This window comes from Sphaeramia orbicularis, chromosome 16, assembly GCF_902148855.1.
Source record: "Sphaeramia orbicularis chromosome 16, fSphaOr1.1, whole genome shotgun sequence".
Classification (NCBI taxonomy): Eukaryota; Metazoa; Chordata; class Actinopteri; order Kurtiformes; family Apogonidae; genus Sphaeramia; species Sphaeramia orbicularis.
This window is the reverse complement of record NC_043972.1, coordinates 19,545,397-19,563,481: the sequence shown is the minus strand read 5'-3', so window position 1 is coordinate 19,563,481 and position 18,085 is coordinate 19,545,397. Positions and strand designations below refer to the sequence as shown.

The following is an 18,085-nucleotide window of genomic DNA, read 5'->3' as shown; positions in this document are numbered from 1 at the left end:
ATTTAATTTTAGAAGCAAAGAAACATGTATTTACTGATATACTGTGTGAAAACTATGAGATAAAAAACATTTTTAATGCTGCTAATTTGACGTTTTCTCACATTTCAACAATACCTGCATGGAGATAATATCCAAAAAAACCCAAAACTTTTTGTTAAAAAAAAAAAACAAAAACAAAAAACTGTTAATTACAGTTTAATAACAATTAGCTTTTTTTTTTTTTTTTTTTTTTTTTTTACACTCAAACATGTTACTGCAGATCAGGTTTATCTGGAACAGCAAATTTACAGTAATGCTATGAATTGCAGTGTATGGGATGATGTGTCCACTGTATTGGCTGAAATGGAACTAAAACAACAAAACCCATGAACATAAAAGAGAACCCCTTTGAACAGCTGCCCACTATAGTGACCACTATACATGAAAGGGTTAAGCTAACTCCCTGCCTAATTTCCATCCATGCTACAATATATTATGCAAAGAAATTCATATTGCAGAAGATTTGAATTTAAATCAACTTGGAATTGAGTCCAATGAAGTGATGATATTAAGTCTAATGATTATACAAAACAACTGACATTGGAACAAATTTTAACTTAAATTAAATTGGCATTTAGTGTGTTGTACTTAAAATAGCAATTCCATTCAAATCAAGCATTTAAGTTTAATACACTCAAGTTTTCATTACTCATTATTTAAATTTTTTAAGGCAACAGGTTTAGAGTTACATTACTTAAAATTTAGATGTAATCAGTTTCAACTATTTTTTGAGTTAAATTAACGTATTGGGGTTTACAGTGTATAACAGGGGTGTCAAACTCATTTTAGTTCAGGGGCCACATTCAGCTAAATTTGATCTGAAGTGGGCCAAACCAGTAAAATAATAACATAATAATATATAAATAAATAATGTCAACTCCAAACTTTTCTCTATGTTTTAGAGCAAAAAAAGTAAATTTACATTATGAAAAGGTTTATATCTACAAACTATCCTTTCAAAAGATGTGAATAACACGAACAAACTGAAAAAATAAGTGTAATTTTAACAATATTCTGCCTCAGTTTATCATTTACACATGTACATTATAACTTACAGATCACAGTGGATCTACAAATACACAAAACATTTACTAACAGGCAGAATATTGTTAAAATTGCACTTACTTCTCTTAAGACATTTAAGGTTGTTTATATTTGTTCAGATTATTCACATTTTTTGTCAAATTATACTTTGTTTTAGTGTAAATACATGAAAATATTTACATATACAAAGAAAAAAATTTGGAGTTGTCATTATTTATATGTTATTATGATAGTATTTGACTGGTCCTGCCCACTGTAGATTGAATTGTTCTGAATGTGGAACCTGAACTAAAAGGACTGTTAATATCTTAGTGTAAGTTTTGCATTTCACAAATTCATCCCAAGGGCCGGACTGGACCCTTTGGGGGGCTGGATTTGGCCCCCGGGCCGCATGTTTGACACCTATGGTGTATAACAAGCTGGACTTTGTACTAGTGATGGGACTTTTGGCTCTTTGAAGGGAGCCGTTCAATCAGGAGCCGTTCACTGAAAAGAGCCGTTCAAAACACTGGCTCTTTTATGTGCTTTGCATTATTTTGAAACACCAATGTTTTAATGACTAAATAGGCTACATGTGATGATTGACATTACATTTTAAAGGTGTTTAATTGGCGCGGCAGTAAATATTATCTTACCGTAAAAAAGAATAGTTCGTTCAAATGTGTGGGCTAAATACATGACATGAGAGGTGACATTAGGCAAATGCTGGAATTTGACAAAAAACATCATGGTACATTATGTGGACTAGTCTGTAGCCTAAAAATGAAGAAGAAAATAAAACATTTTCTTATGAAATAACATTTTATTCTCCTCAAAACAAGAACAATAAATGTGTGTAAACATACGGAAAAAATTGCACAAAACAAAACAGTGATTAATCACCGCAATTACTTAAATACCTGAACACCTGTTGTGCATTTTCCCTCAAAACAAAAACAATAAATGTGTGTAAACTCTTTTTTTTTTCCTGCTCGAACATTCTCCTCCTGCCCAGTGCCTCCCCAGTGACGCTAAATTGACAGGCAATCGGACACTCCCTCCTTAAAAAAAAAATGAACAGCTCTTTACAAAGACTCGGTTCCCATCGTTCATTTCAAAGACCCGTTCAAAAGATTCGATTCGTTCGTGAACGTCACATCACTAAGTCTAATGATTATACAAAACAATTGACTTTGGAACAAATTTTAAGTTAAATTAACTCGACATTTAGTGTGTTGTTCTTAAAATAGCAATTCCATTCAAATCAAGCATTTCAGTTTAATACACTCAAGTTTTCATTACTCATTTCTTAATTTTTTTAAGGCAACATTACTTAAAATTTCGATGTAATCAGTTTCAACAATTTTTTTTGAGTTACATTAACTTGTTGGGGTTTACAGTGTATAACAAGCTGGACTTTATACGTTAAACTTACCTGTGGTTTTCCTTTCCACAGGTGTTGTGGGGGACCCGGTGCAGACCAAACCTCTAACATCATCCCACCATCATGAGTGACAGACGTGGACCAGATGGACACTCCAACCGCAGACCGGTCCAAAATGTCAAACCCAGAATGAGCAACAAGGGTGATAACTGGAAGAAGCCGGAGAAGCCCACCAGGGCCAGGAGGTCCAGGAGCATCGACTCAGAGAGAGGAGACCGGGGCCGCAGGAGAGACCGGCAGCAGGGGGAGCCCAGGAGGAGGGGCCGGAGCGAGGAGGCCCGGGGACGAGACCGGAGGGAGGGGGAGAGCGACCGCAAGAAACCCAGACCACCTGAGGATGATGTGGATGACACCGAGTGCGCCATCTGCTTCTGTTCCTATGACAACATCTTCAAGACTCCAAAGCTGCTGGCATGCGGACACACGTTCTGCTTGGAGTGTCTGGCGCGGATCAACGTGTCCTCCGTGGAGCTCAAGAGCCTGTCCTGCCCCGTGTGCCGGGAGGTGACGGAGCTCCGCCACGGAAAGGACCTGCCCCGGCTCGGAAACAACCAGGACATCATCGACAAGCTTCCCCCGGAGATGCACCGCGCCCTCTCCATCCGCTTCAAGCGCAGCAAAGGGAAGCTGGTCCTGAAGAGCCTACCCCCCACCAGTCCCACCAGTCCCACCAGTCCCACAACACTCAACTCCCTCTCCCTGCCAGTCAAGAACAGCCAGGTGACAGCAGGTGATGACGTCCACCTGAACGCCATGGAGCAGGGAATGCCCCCGACCACCGTGGTGGACGTGGGCAGACCACCCAACCAGGTCCGGGGTCGTCTGCGGAGGTTGTTCCGCTCGGACCGCTGCTACTATGCGGTGGTGGCCTCCATCGTCACTATCACCGTGGCCCTGATGCTGGTGGGGATTCTGGCTTTTGTCATCATACCACATGTTACACTTCACACAAGGCCTGTTCTTGGAGGGAACCATACGGTGCAAGGACAACCGGGTGGACCGAGACCATGAAGAAACTGGTTCTGTTATGAATACTGATCCGGTTTACCCCTACTGAGTATTAGAGCCACTGAGGATTCAACAAAATTATATTTCAGTTTTAAAGTCATAATATTACGAGCATAAAGTGGTAAAATTTCGAGAAAATACTCAAAAAAGAGACAAAATTATTATGAGAGTAGTCAAAATTCCCAGTTACCTAAAACGCATCAGTCTATTAGTGCTTGATAATTAGAATATTACTTAAAAAACAGTCTCACTACTACGGAAGAGGATTAGGGCCACTCATGCAAAAAAAAAAAAAAAAAAAAAATTAGGTCCAATATTTTTAAAAAAAAAATTATTATTATTATTATTATTATGAGAAAAATCTCAGAAATTGCCTTTTTTCTCTGAATTCTGACTTTTTTCTCAGATAATAACTTAAAAATATACACATTGTACCTTAATTTTTTAATTTTTTTCCCCAGTGGCCATAATCCTCTTCCATACACTGCAATGCAAATAAAATGAACATAAAAAGTAACACCAAAGAGGAAAAAATGTGCCAGGGGAGTAGTTAGTAGTATACAACAAACCAAATAGAATTAATAATGAATAAATAAAGAAATAAAGATATGCCCTACTAATGTTAAAGTTTGAAAGAGATAAAATGAGTTTACCAAAACCTCTAACAAAGTCAGTACTTTTGTATATTTCTAAACGTTTGCTGCATTTGTTTTGTATGTTAAGTGATTGTCAAATAAAACCTTTAAGTTGTAGTTTCATTAAGTTACTTGACAGTAAAGTAATTACTCCAAAGAGATGCGATACACCTTTATTCTCATTTTTATTATGACGTCTTTCTTGAAATATCTGAGTTGTTTTATCCTCAGTTTGAGCCTAATATTTCTTTGTGTCTGAATCAAACATTTTGTCAGCAGTTGGTTTTCTTGTGTGTGTTTTTTTTCTTGGGAATTTACTGCCACAACCAACTTACTTATTTTCACATCAACATAGAATATATTTATGAGAGTTTTCATTTTTCAAAGCTAAAAACCAAATGTTTGGCAAAGCTTATGTTTGTATGAGACACTGGGACTCATGCAAGAGCAACTTGTACTAACATTGTGTTCTTAAATGTTACATTCAAGTGTTTTATAGCATTTTTACTGTATAAACACAGCTAACTAATTGCATGAATCTTTCATAAGTAGTTTAGTGTAATTCTCACTTCTATTTTGCACTAAATTCTGATATATTTCATTACTTTAAAGTAACTTTGAGCTTGCAAACCCTCTACACCCAGTTTGGTTACATTCAGTTTAATGCAGCAGGTTACACACATACATTCATCACATTAATGTTGATCATTTCCACAATATTCTAAAGTTACAAACATTTGATTAATCTCACATGACAACTCATACAAATCATAGATAAAAAAACCTGAAAGTTCAGCTGTGAATTCTAAAATGTTCTTGTATGACGCTCATTGTAGGCGACGTACAGTACGATATCGTGTCAAGCTTGTAAAATCAACACACACACAATAGAGTAGACTTTGCAGGTGACAGGTCAGGCTTTCAGCATGTGAAGAATGTAACAATGCACTGTATTTGAATGTAATCCCTCACTAAGTAAATAGTACTATGCATAGAAGAGAACTAAAGTTTCACCTGTGTTGAGCGGCTTTTATATCCACTTTCTATTGAGTGGAAATGCAAAAAAATCTGAGAAGAAAGGAGCTTGAGTCTGTTAAGTAATGTTTCAGTTTTAGCCTTTTCACTCAAATAAACAGGTAAAATATTAAACTATTTCTCATATGCACCTGCAGCTATATCTCAGTCAGCCTACTATTCACATAATGGATGAAAGTGTGCCTAAATTTACATTTTCTTCCATTAATTTTAAGTTAAAAAAAAATTGTGTTTGGCCAAAAACTAGGGCTGCACAATTTGATGAAAACGCTCATATTGCAGTTATTGCGGGTAATATTGCAATGAGTCTATGTGCTTGGTTGTCAATGAAAACGCACAGAGATAATGTTTATTTTTTTCCATTTCTGCAATTAAATCGCCTTAAATCCTCCTAAAATGCCACTGCTATTATGATTGGGATTTGATTAACTGAGCAGACACCTAAGTATAATCTTGAACTTCTTGTATTCCCATCAGAATCAAAAAGTAGGACGTTGTCTCAAATGTGGGTAGTAAGTATTAACCTATAAGGGCCCAGTGCGACTTTTGTGGCAGTTCTGAAATATTATTTTCTCTATACTTTACTTTTCTTAAGGGATTTATCACCATTTATTTATAATATTACTCTCTGTGTTTTGTGTTTTTTTTATTTTATGAAAATCATGTATATTCCAAAATTTAATTAACTGATTCTGTAGATATTCATAAAAGCTCAGATTAAAGTTGAGGGTTATTATATCAAAAACAGAAAACTGCTAAAAAAAAAAGTGACTTTTTTCAGTCAAATATATTATGAACTGAACATAAACTAAGCATCTCCACCCACTGTCATTGATCAAAATCCATGGGTTTTACTGGTGAATCAGTGTTGTAGAAGATGACAGTGTTTCTACATTCACAGTGGAGCCTCTGAACATCCAAATGGCTCATATCTGATGACCATGAAAAGATGATAAACTGTATTTTACACCAATTATTTACATGGATTGATAGAATTAACAGATCGACAGTTTGGATTTGTTGATGGTTTTGGTCGACAGTGGATGTTTGGGTCTTTATGGGTTAAAACATCACTAGTGGCTTTTCCATTGGACATCTGCGTAAAAGTTTACTCATATTTACTAAATGTTGATAAAACAGTAGTGCGTAATGTCGGTTTTTCCATTAAATCACAAATGTGATGATTTGTTTATTTATTACCGCGAGATGACATGAGAAGTTGTTCCATAAACATGGCGACAAATGTTAATATTGTGTTGATTTACGGATATATTCATTATTGTTATATATTACCCCTCCATCCCATACTAAATTAAAATATGATTCAGTTTCCTGATGAACTCTTCTTTGCTTGTTTTAACATCTGTCAACATCGTTTTTTTTTTTTTTGTTTTTTTTTAATTCATCTGGCTAGTTGTGGAAAAAGGTCTTTCCATTGCAGTTTTGCGTGATATACCAATTGTGCTACGCCCGAAAAACCATGTCTTGCCAGCACAAAAGCTGAGAATTTTGGTAAAATTGTTGTTTCTCCATTAGGTAAATTTTTATGCGCAAGTTGTATTCGTGCAATTTGAGGGTCAATGGAAAAGCGACTACTGTCAGATACCATGAGTTACATACTTAGGAATATGTTTATTCAGTCAGTATCAGACTATGTTTATCCTGCTTTGAGGTAGACTCATTCACTAATCCAAAATGAAAACTCTCATAAATATTACATTGTTTATTGATAGAGATATCAGTAAATGGTTGTGCTAGTAAAGATGTATAAGAAAAACACAACCACCAGCTGCTTGCTTCCATTGTTTGTGCTGGAGCAGAACCAGGGGTAAACAGTTCCACAGGACAAAGTATATGGACAAAAGAACAGGGTCTTCTTGTTTCCTCTCTCTGTTCCTTACAGACTTCAAATATCGGGGCATGTTATGGTGAAGGGAAAACTAAAAGCACTGGGACACATCAAACAACGAAGTCAAAAAAAAATGAAGGACGGACATGAAGTTGCACATGAAGAAAACCAGTGGTGGACCGTAACGATTTACTCGAGTCCGGCATTAAATGCACATTTAAGGTGCTTGAGTATCAACAGTTTTTATGCCACTTTAGACTAATATGTCACTACATCTCAGAGGTGATTATTGTACTTTTTACACCATTACATTTGTCATTTGAAATCTAATGTAAGTGAAAATTTGCAAGTATTACCAGCAAAATGTACATGAAGTATGAAAAGTTAGAGTAAAATGTTCCCTGTCAGTGTTATCTATATTACAAAAGCCAAGTGGCCTCTGTGTGCATGTGTGTGTCTTGGGAATCACACAAAATCCAGAAAGAGCTGACTGCTGCAGTTTGGCATACTTATGTATTTTTAGGCAAGGAAGAGACTAGCGAAAACGGCAATTGAAAGGACCAATATTTTGAGAGATATTAGCAATTTTTGAATATGATAGTCTTACAGTCACCTTGCTATGGCCAGAACACTTTGGCGGTGACTGCTGGACAAATGCGGTACAGCATGCATGAATACACAGCAGCAAAAAAAAACTACCACATGGGTCAAAACACAGTAATGTCCCGTCAGAGAGCGAACTTTAATTGATTGCCATGCCAACATTTATGTCAATATGAAGTAGCTCCTTGTTTTGGATAATCCCTTATGGTCCAACTAAAGCAAAAATGAACTTAAAAATAAAAATGTGTGTCATTTAGCAACACTAATCTGTCAAATTGTCTCTAAAATGTCCCGTCAGAGAGATTTCCAATACCGTGTTTTGACCCACATCTAGAACCCGTGGATTCCAACGAGTCAATGCACTAGTACTATTACATACAGCTAATGAGTTTGGATTCAAAAATCATGAAAAGATGACTTTTTAGATGCATGCTTCTCATAGGACAGTGACAATACAAACATATGATGATCTTATAGAATATGATCCATTGATTAGATTCAACTACCAACAGTTTATAAAGTAAATCAATAGAGTTCAACCTTAAGCACACAGAAGTGCATCATACCTTAAGTATAAGTTTTTGGATGTAGAACTTTGACTCATAGTGGAACACTCATGGTAAAACACTGACAGGAACTGTTCTGTTTTGACTTTTCACACTTTAACTACACTGGGTTGATTATACATGCTTTTGCTTAAACAAGCTTTGAAGGCAGATCTTCTATTTATCTTGGCATATTTTCAGTGTATTAGTATTTGTACTGAAGCATCTGCATTTTTCTTCTGCCACTGATGGAAACAGTCATAACTTACATTTGTGTTGATAATGAGATGTGTATTATTACTGTGAAATCCTAAGATATTATTACTGGTAATGATGATAATAAGCTGTAAATACCAAAAATGCACTAAACTCTGTGAAGAAAAGTCATAAGTACTTTCACTTCAGGTTGAACATGCAGTTCAGGTTTTGTAGTTGTAACAATGTTTATATTGAACCGCATCATTGTAAATAGACATATATGATTTATATATTTGTATATATTCTCTTTAATGAATTTCACTCAGTGTATCAGAGAAATAAAACACTGCTGAGAGACTAAGATGGATTCAACACGTTTGTGACAATGAGTAACTACATATGGTGTTTTTCTAAAGCAGGGCCACAAAATGTTTAACAAGACAAGGAAAAGCACAGAATAGAAGTGAACATTTTTCATAAATCAGTCAGTCAAACTTTATTTTTAAGGCACAAGTTACAAAGAATGACAAATAGCACAAGTAAAAATAAATGTAATGGTATATGGTATGTATTAAGAAACTGGATGGATGGACAGATGGATTTATTTTGAATTGTTATACATACTTTGTCATTTTTTGAAGATAATACCTGGCTAACACTGAATAAAAATAACAATAAAAGACAAAAATCAGGCAAGGTTATTGCCATTAAAATTAATAAAAACATAAACAGAGCCAGAAATAACAGTAAACGTAAAACCAAATCCATGAATACATGGTTCAGTATTGTTTAGAATTAATACAACTAAAGTAAAATATCAATCAGTGACAGTCTAAATGCTGAAAACAAAGAAACACAGAAAAATACTGTACTTCAAAAATAGTGAAAAAATGTACATTAAGACAAAATCAAGTATGAAAAGAACCAAAAACACAAGACTATCATTATAAAACTTAGGAAAACAAGGAAAATAAGGAGATAAAAAATATTTTAACAACAAAATAAAACCAAAAGAACAATGAAATAAAATGGAGTATGGTGTTTTACAACAAAAACACATATTTATTGCTCAGAATATAAAGTAAAATACCAATCATTGTATCTCATAGCAAGCCCAAGTGCAGAATAGGAAAAGAGAAATATATTTATGAAAAAACAAAGAAAATAATCTATACTAAAAATTAAGTAATTGGAAAGAATAATATAAAACAACAATATAACAAAATATGACATTAAAACCAAAATAATAAATAAAATAATACTGATTTTCATCCTAATAATTATGAGGAAATTTAGAAATACATTAAACAGAGTGAATAAAAAAAAAAAAAAAATTACCCTTAAAATATATTGCATAAAAATGATCTTATAAAAGTTACATGTTACTGCTTAGAATATAACTGCCAGATTAAAAATCATCGTATCAGCTGATCCTTCACACACGACATGACATTGTATCTGTATACTCTGCATGATCCTGGTGAATTCAGATCCATATCCAGGAACCCTGTTGTGCCCCGTCTGGTTTCTCTGGTTACCTGATCCCTCTAGTGGTGTAAACAGACCAGTAACAGGACATTGTCCACAGTGTGAGGAACAAACCTGTTGGACTGGACGAGTGTTGTTAAATGCTCATGGCATTTTTATCAGAAGTAGGTCACCCAACAGTTTTACAAAAGGATCTGTGTCCAACATCCAACCTTTAATGACCAAAGATTTATGGACATGTGGTGGAACGTGACCTAGTACTATCACATTTGACATGCATAGACTTCAGTGGAGTGTTTCTATTTTCTGCAGCTTTAACCTTCAACTCTGCTTTATCTCAGAGGTAAATACTTTTTACTGCACTACATTTATCTGACAGCTTTAGTTCTTTTTCAGATTGCACTTTCCTGTTCACATCTACATGTACCAATGTGTTGATTATTTAATATTGTAAGATAAACTAAAGGTTGAGTTCCTTTTCAGGGTTCCCTCTTTCATAAATTCCTCTGACATGGTGTTCAAAACACTTTGTCAGAGCATACACCACCAATTGAATTAGTATCACGTATTATATAGTATCATGTAGTGTCTATGATGTCTATGATGAAATGAGGAGCTGAAATAGGTCTGACCTTTAGTCTTCACTGAAACCGACAACTGGTAAAATCAATATCACATTTTAGATGCCAAATTTTAAACATTATGTAAAATACATCCATCTGCGTAAGTATCTGAAGAAGTACATAATACATTCCTTCTTTAAATTACTTGGTAAAACATTGTGCAGTTCACTTTGGTTTGGATAAAAAAAAAAATGATAATGGACATTCTGGGCATTGAATATGGTCATTGTTTCTAAGATTGAAGGCAATGAGCTTGAAAAGTAAGACAGTGGGAAAGGTCTGATATGGGCAGGGGTCAAAGGTCAGTTAAAGTACCTCCAACTGATGCTGTGAGGAGCGTCTTATTTCCTCAACAACCACAGAGCTTAAAGATTGGACTGTGTTTCAATGGAAAAAGGTCATGTGGTCTGACGAGTCCAGACTGACCCTGTTCCAGAGTGATGGATTACCCATCATGCCTAGTGCCTACAGTACAACCCTGTCAGAGCAGTGTTATGATCTGGGGTCGGTTCAGTTGATCAGCTCTACACTGTATTACCAGATAAGTTTAGTTTACTTAAAAAATTTGAGTAAACTGGTTTTCTTAAAAAATTTAAGTAATGAGTAATGACAACTTGAGTGTATTAAACTTAAATGCTTGATTTGAGTGGAAATGCTATTTTAAGTACAACAAACTAATTGCCAAGTTAATTTAACTTAAAATTTGTTGCATTGTCAATTACTTTTGTTAATCACTAACTTAGTATCATCAGCACATTAAACTCAGTCTGAGTTGATTTAAATTAAAATCTTTTGCAGCATAAAGTGCTTCATGAAGTTATTCAACTTAATATATTGCAACATGGATTGAAGTTAAGTAGGAAGATAGCTCACTGTAATTTACCAGTACAGGAAGTACTTTTGTTTTAGCAAGGTAAAAATATTTTCATGAAACACATCCTTGTCTAAAGGAACAGTAAAGCCATTGTTCTTCCTATGGCTCTGACTCACGGTGCAGCTCTACAAAAACACAAAAACAAACACAAAAAGGCCAATAAACACTGCCATACACACATTAAGTCCAAATTAGTACTAACACCACAACCCCGCTGAACCCCTGCACAGAAAAACCACACATTTTCAACAACATGCCCAATACCCACAATGCAATGCAGAGATAAAAAGGTGTGGTCATGACTAAAACTTAGTGATTTAAATCCATTCAACTTAAACTTTTTCGTATTTTCGACTATGTCTACAAATTAGGAGAATATACTTAACATTTTCAAGTAATGTAATAAAACTTAAATCATTTAAGTACATTGTAATTAAAGCATTTTAGTAAATGCAAAGTCCGGGCTTACAGTGTAGGGTCAATGTTATGCGTCCGTAAAATGAGGTCAGCTGACCACCCGAATATACTGAATGGCTCAACTTATGAAACAATGGTTCAGAAAGCATGAGACATCATTTTCACACATGGACTGAGCACCACAGTCCGGACCTGAACCACATTAAAGACCATTTAGGGTGTGTTGGAGAAGACTTTACACAGTGGCCTGACTCTCCCACAGTCTCTCTCTATCTCTATTGCTCTCTCTTTTCTCCTCCTTTACTCTCTCTCTTTAACCCCAACTGGTCAAGGCAGACGGCCATCCTTCAGGAGTCTGGGTCTGCTCCAGGTTTCTGCTGTTAAAGGGAAGTTTTTCCTCGCCACTGTCACCAGTCACAAGTGTTTGCTCCTGGAGGATTCTGTTGGTTTCTGTAAATTTGATTTGATTTCTATTTGATAAAGCACTTTGTGACTCTGTCTGTGAAAAGTGCTCTATAAATAAAATTTACTTACTTAATACAAGATCTTGGCAAAATATCAGTGCAAATCTGGATGAAATACACCATGTGACATTTATCGCAAACGGGTGTTTTCACCCCAAATATAAAAATGTTTCTGTTCATGGAGATGGAGTTGAGCCTGTGGTTCTTTCCAGACTGTTGACTCGACAGTGAGTTGGCATATTCCTTACTAGGTCAATGTGTCAGGCATGAAAAAGAGGTCATTAGAATGCATGCAGGAGGGTGATCATATTTTGGCCACTATAGGTCAAGTATCAAATAAAAATAGGAAGGTTTTTTTTTTTTTTTTTTTTTTTAACAAAGTCAGTAAGTGGGTTTAATAAATGTGGGTCAAGTGAATATAAATCCACATTGTTGTAACATAAACCATCAAATAAGTTTAATGTGATGAATATCTGCACAAACTTGCCCTGACAAATTCATAGCTCAATAAGGTACACATATTTAACTGACAGACTGTTTGAGTTAAAGTATTATTTATTTATAGTCCCAGTTTTCTGTAATGTTTCCATCAAGGCTCACAGGAGGACTGAGAGTTGCACTGGAAGAACTCTAAGTTATTTGCATACTCTGACCTCAAGGACACACCCACCCACCGTCCAGAAACGGGATGATCGAGGCAAATATGGTCGGGTGGACTTGGTCAGAGGAGACCCCCCTCCTGCACCCCCCCCCCTCCTGCACCCCCCCCCCTCCTCCTTACGCAAATGAGCCTTTATTCGTCCTTTGAGTCGGACTGAGGTTTGGGTCCGAAAGAAGAAAACAACCCGGGCTCCTGACCGTGGACTTTATCGACCATGGCCTCGACCCCCTCCGCCTCTGCCCTGTCTGCTGTCCTCCGGTGTCGGCGGAATATCTGGACCCGGAATTCTCCGTCCAAGCGGCCTGCAGCCTCGGCGTACAGCCTCGGGTTGTCCGGCGGAACGGGGCGCGACTCCGCCGCGGAACACAGCCGCTCCAAGCAGGCGTCAGCGTGGGAGGCTTTTCTCCACGGAGAGCGGGTTGTGGTGGGAAGACTAGCCGTGGCTTATACACGAGTGGACGGAAACGTGTCGAGAAAGAAAGAACCTGTGACCGTGGATAAAGTGTGTCAGACACTTTCGCAACCCAGACTGTGGGACGCAGGGGACGCGCACTCAAGTGTCCAAAACGCACTAATGCGTCAGCTGGCGCGCAAACTGACACCTAACTTTCCTGGGACAGATAAATGCTCTCAAATGATTCGGAAAATTCAGAATGAAAAGTTTGCTGCACATATCTGTTACGCATTTTCCATTCACCGGGCCAGTGATTTTCCACATGGAGTTTTGAGAGTGTCCCTAAGTTCCACATGTTTGATGGAGAAAGCAGGTCAGATCCCCTCTTTCCTGTGGTTACAACTGAAGAGCACCTGTGTGTCATTATCTTCTCTGGTGTCACAAATCATGCTCTACAAACTGGCGGTGTTGTGCAAGTCCAACAGCCCGCAGCTGTGCCAACAGGATGTGAGCAGCAGGGAGGACGATGTAGTCCAGGTGAGCATTAACACATCCAGCTTGAATTTCCCCCGGGATCAATAAAGTATCTATCTATCTATCTATCTATCTATCTATCTATCTATCTATCTATCTATCTATCTATCTATCTATCTATCTATCTATCTATCTATCTATCTATCTATCTATCTATCTATCTATCTATCTATCTATCTATCTATCTATCTATCTATCTATCTATCATGATAAAAACTGAAGTCACCCAGAAACACAACCAACACAGCGTAATGTTAACCTAGTCTCAGAACATTATTAGTTATTACATAAATGTCAAGAAGGAGATTACTTTTATTTGGTATTTTAAGAAAGTTTGATGTTATTTCAGAAAATTGAAGAATAGATTTGTCTTTGAATGGCAGCTTTTTACACTAAAGGTTAACTCACCATCTTCTGATTCTGGGGTCTAGTATAGTCAGATAAACAGTATTTAGGTGATATTTTATATATGAAGTGAAACCAATGGTTTATTTTGACCCTACTGTAAAAGAATTAAAATAAACTCACAGGTCAGGTATTTTTATAAAAATATTCAATGCTGATACCTTAGCTTTAATTTCTGTTGCCGCATTTTAATTTTGTCTGTTCTAATTTTCCATTTTACTGTCTTAAGTCATTGCTCATCTGCATTTACACAAACTCAAAGCAGTTTCACAAATATAAACCTAGTTACAAAATTGTGATTTTACTTTAACTGTACTTTTACAGCTCTGGCGTCTTTCCACTCAAAGTAGTTTGAGACAGTTCTATTTAATGTGATGTCATCTTTCATAAAATAGTTTTAAAGCCAATGATGCTGATGAGGTGTGCTCCTTAATTAAGTAAGCACCACTTTATTCTATTCATTTTTTTCAGTCTAAATGTAGGCAAAAACATATCTCTCTGTATGAGATGACCTTATGACCATAAGAGCAGTTCAATATGTTTCATAACCACTGTTAAAATAAAAATAAATCTCAGTGAGTACATATTGTAAAATGAGTAGTAGTCACGGCACATGAACAGCATTTGGTACGTGCAGTTATAACACATGATTTGGCTCATGTAGGCATGTGACGGGAAGAGCAATGTGAACTCAATAAAAGGTTAATTCTATTAAAACTGTCGGGATGGAAATGGGTGTTTTTGAGCTTAAAGAATTGGTGTTTTTAAAAAGCACAAAATACGAGAGAAATTTAAAACATGGAGGTCAAGAAAACACAAAACAAAAAACATTTTTAAAAAAAAGGGGATGGATGCACTACAATGAATAGGATTAGTATCAAAGCTGACTTTAATCACCTGGAAACTGAAATGGTGTTCATATATTTACTATTTCACCTTCTTCTTTCAGGTAAATGGACAAATCTCAGGTCCTGCTGACTTCCTTGATGACTGCTTCTCTGAAAACAAGGTCACAGAGGACAGACCTGACTGAGTCCAAGGCCTCAGCACCTTGAACACACAAACACACAGCGTGATCGAAGCATATTTATTGACTTTACTTGACTTTCACAAACAGCATTTGGACTTCACCCGGAAAACCAGTTGTTTTCAGATCAGAGTGGAACTGCTGATGTAAGAAAAAGATAGTACAAGTACATTATACTCGAGCACTGAAATGAAATACAAATGTCAGGAACCATTTCAGATGGAAATTTGAGGCCACCTTATCGTATATGTCATCAGACCCAATGATGATCCTTTTGTGAAATTGATAATGGAATGTAGAAAGACACCAGTTGCTGCCACATGAATATTCTGCTTAATAATCCAACAGGCTTTTTGACATTAAGTTGAGTAAATGTGATTTGAATACTTTATCTGTATGCACATTTATTTAAATTCAAAGTGGGAACAGATTGTAATTTTCATTTGAGTTAATATTTTATGATCTGAATCTGACTGAAATAGAGCAGATGTAGAAATATCCAGTTGAGACAAGTTTGTCCTTTCCTTTTAAGATAGTATGATCACACAGGCATTAGTTAGGGTTTATATGTTGTTGAAAGTTAAAATGTATATCTGCACAATATAAGTAATATTACACTCTATGAGAATGAAAGTGTATTGTGTTTGTACTTCTACTTAGGCTACATTTAAACAGTTATCATCTGAACCGTAAATGCAAAAGTGACGTTGCATTCTCACTTTTAATTCTGCGTTTTGAGATGTATGTTGGAGGAAAACTCTGCATGCAGATGGACACACAAAAGTGCAAAATTTCCTATTTATTGATGTAGTATGCACACCAGGTGGCTAGGTGGCATCACCACCACCAAGACCAAGCGCCTGCGTAGAACCTTTCTACTTCTCTTCCTGTGATTGGTGCATCAATAATTTGCTGAAGGTAGTTAATGTGCCTTCTCTGCTCTCTACTACGCTCTATAAAGATTCGTGACAATTGCTGAAACGACTCTTGGATGTAAATTAGAGCAGCTAGGGCAACTTGAAGGTCTGTCGCAGGGAAATAATCCAACATGTTGTTTTTCATACTGGCATATGCCTGTGATGTAAACCCTACGTGATTAGAAAACACAGTTTTGCGGTTTTAACCCTTTAGATGATGACACAAGAATGGAGTGTTTTTAAGATTTCCACTGTGGAAGGTGGTTTCACTTTTTTTGGGGTTTTCAACCCTCAAAATGCTGTTGCCATCTAAATGAAAGGCATCTGATAAAATATTTTGTCATTTTCACCCGAGAGCATTGTCGTGTAAACTGGGCCTTAATTTCAGTTTTGTTTAAACAGCAACAACATCAGGGATAAAAAAGTGAAGCCAAGAGTCAAAAGCTGCAGTTCCTTGACTGTCCACTTGAGGCTGACTCAAAACAGAGCTATTCCTTAAGGATTCTTATGATAAAATGTCCAACTTTACAGCAAAAATACATGTGTTCCCAGCCGGTACAAAAAATTCCTGTATTTATCAATGTAGTATGTACACCAGGTGACTAGGTGGCATCACCACCACCAAGACCAAGCGCCTGCGTAGAACCTTTCTACTTCCCTTCCTGTAATTGGTGCATCAGTAATTTGCTGAAGGTAGTTAATGTGCCTTCTCTGCTCTCTACTACTCTCTATAAGGATTCGTGACAATTGCTGAAACGACTCTTGGATGTAAATTAGAGCGGCTAGGGCAACTTAAAGGTCCGTCACAGGGAATTAATCCAGCATGTTTTCCTGTACTGGTGCGTGCCTGTGATGTGAAATTATATGCGACGAGAAAACGCAGTTTTGCATTTTTTAACCCTTTAGACAGTGACGCAAGAATGGAGTGTTTTTGAGACTTCCACTGTAGAAGGTGGTTTCACTTTTTTTTTGCATTTTCAACCCCCAAAAATGCTGTTGCCGTCTAAACAAAAGGCACATCTGATAAAATATTTTCACCCAAGAGCGTTGTTGTGTAAACTGTGCCTTAATTTCAGTTTTGTTTAAACAGCAGCAACATCCAGGGATAAAAAAGTGAAGCCAAGAGTCCAAAGCTGCAGTTTCTTGACTGTCCACTTGAGACTGACTCAAAAAGGGAGTCATTCCTTAAGAATCCTTATGATAAAATGTCCAACTGTACAGCAAAAATACATGTGTTCACAGCCGGTACAAAAACAGGTTCGCTCTCTAAAGCTAATATCCACATTCATGACGACTTTACAGAGGTGAATTTTTATATAACTCCCCCTGTTATTATATCAAGGCTAAAAGTTCTACATAGTTAAAGGTGTGGGTGTTATGATTGACATGTGATTAAGTTCTTTGTCCATGTCTGCCATGCAGGTTTTTATTGACAGCTAAAAGCGTTGACAGATAGAGCTGACATTTGGTTCCGGTTTACTGAATAAGACATTTAGTTATTTAAGGTCTGTCTATCTGTCCAACTTAACTTTTAAAATACAATATCCCTGGCCTGTTTGACACAACACTACAAAACTTGCCACAAATATTCTCTTAGATGTAAGGATGAATTAAAACAAATTTGGTGGCTAAAAGTCAAAGGTCAAGCTCATTTAATTTGACCTCATATCTGTCAGTTCTTATGAATGTAGTGGTTGTGTCTGAAATCATTTTGTCAAGATGAGCAAATTTGTATGTTATATGAAAGTTAGTGACCGTGGCATGTATGCTATTTTAAAGGGGTCACATTTTGCTAAACCCACTTTTATTAGTCTTTGGTTCATTTATTTGTGTTTGGACCCTAATAGTTCAAAAAGTTTGAATTTGAACCCTCCAGGTGCTGCAAAGCTGTCTTTATATTCA

The 18,085-nt window shown here is 36.5% G+C and overlaps 2 protein-coding genes across 2 annotated transcripts in view; both read left to right on the top strand.

Moving 5' to 3' along the window:
• Positions 1-3,818, top strand: part of rnf183 (ring finger protein 183) — a 14,255-nt gene extending 10,437 nt beyond the window's left edge. The window contains exon 2 of the mRNA XM_030157049.1: positions 2,519-3,818. Coding sequence (XP_030012909.1) covers positions 2,570-3,517 — 948 coding nt within the window. The 5' untranslated portion in view covers positions 2,519-2,569 and the 3' untranslated portion in view covers positions 3,518-3,818. The remainder of the gene's footprint in view (positions 1-2,518) is intronic.
• Positions 3,819-12,915: 9,097 nt separating this feature from the next.
• LOC115436457 (uncharacterized) lies at positions 12,916-15,887 on the top strand. The gene is made up of 2 exons (XM_030159350.1): positions 12,916-13,837; positions 15,189-15,887. The coding sequence occupies exons 1-2, from the start codon at positions 13,121-13,123 to the stop codon at positions 15,270-15,272; spliced, it is 801 nt and encodes a 266-aa protein (XP_030015210.1). The 5' UTR covers positions 12,916-13,120; the 3' UTR covers positions 15,273-15,887.
• The last annotated feature ends 2,198 nt before the right edge of the window (positions 15,888-18,085 follow it).

Excerpts from the sequence above, each read along its gene's own strand:
- LOC115436457 (XM_030159350.1), top strand. The coding sequence starts at position 13,121 with ATGGCCTCGACCCCCTCCGCCTCTGCCCTGTCTGCTGTCCTCCGGTGT. Across the intron at positions 13,838-15,188 it reads GGGAGGACGATGTAGTCCAG|GTAAATGGACAAATCTCAGG; the intron begins GTGAGCATTAAC and ends TTCTTCTTTCAG.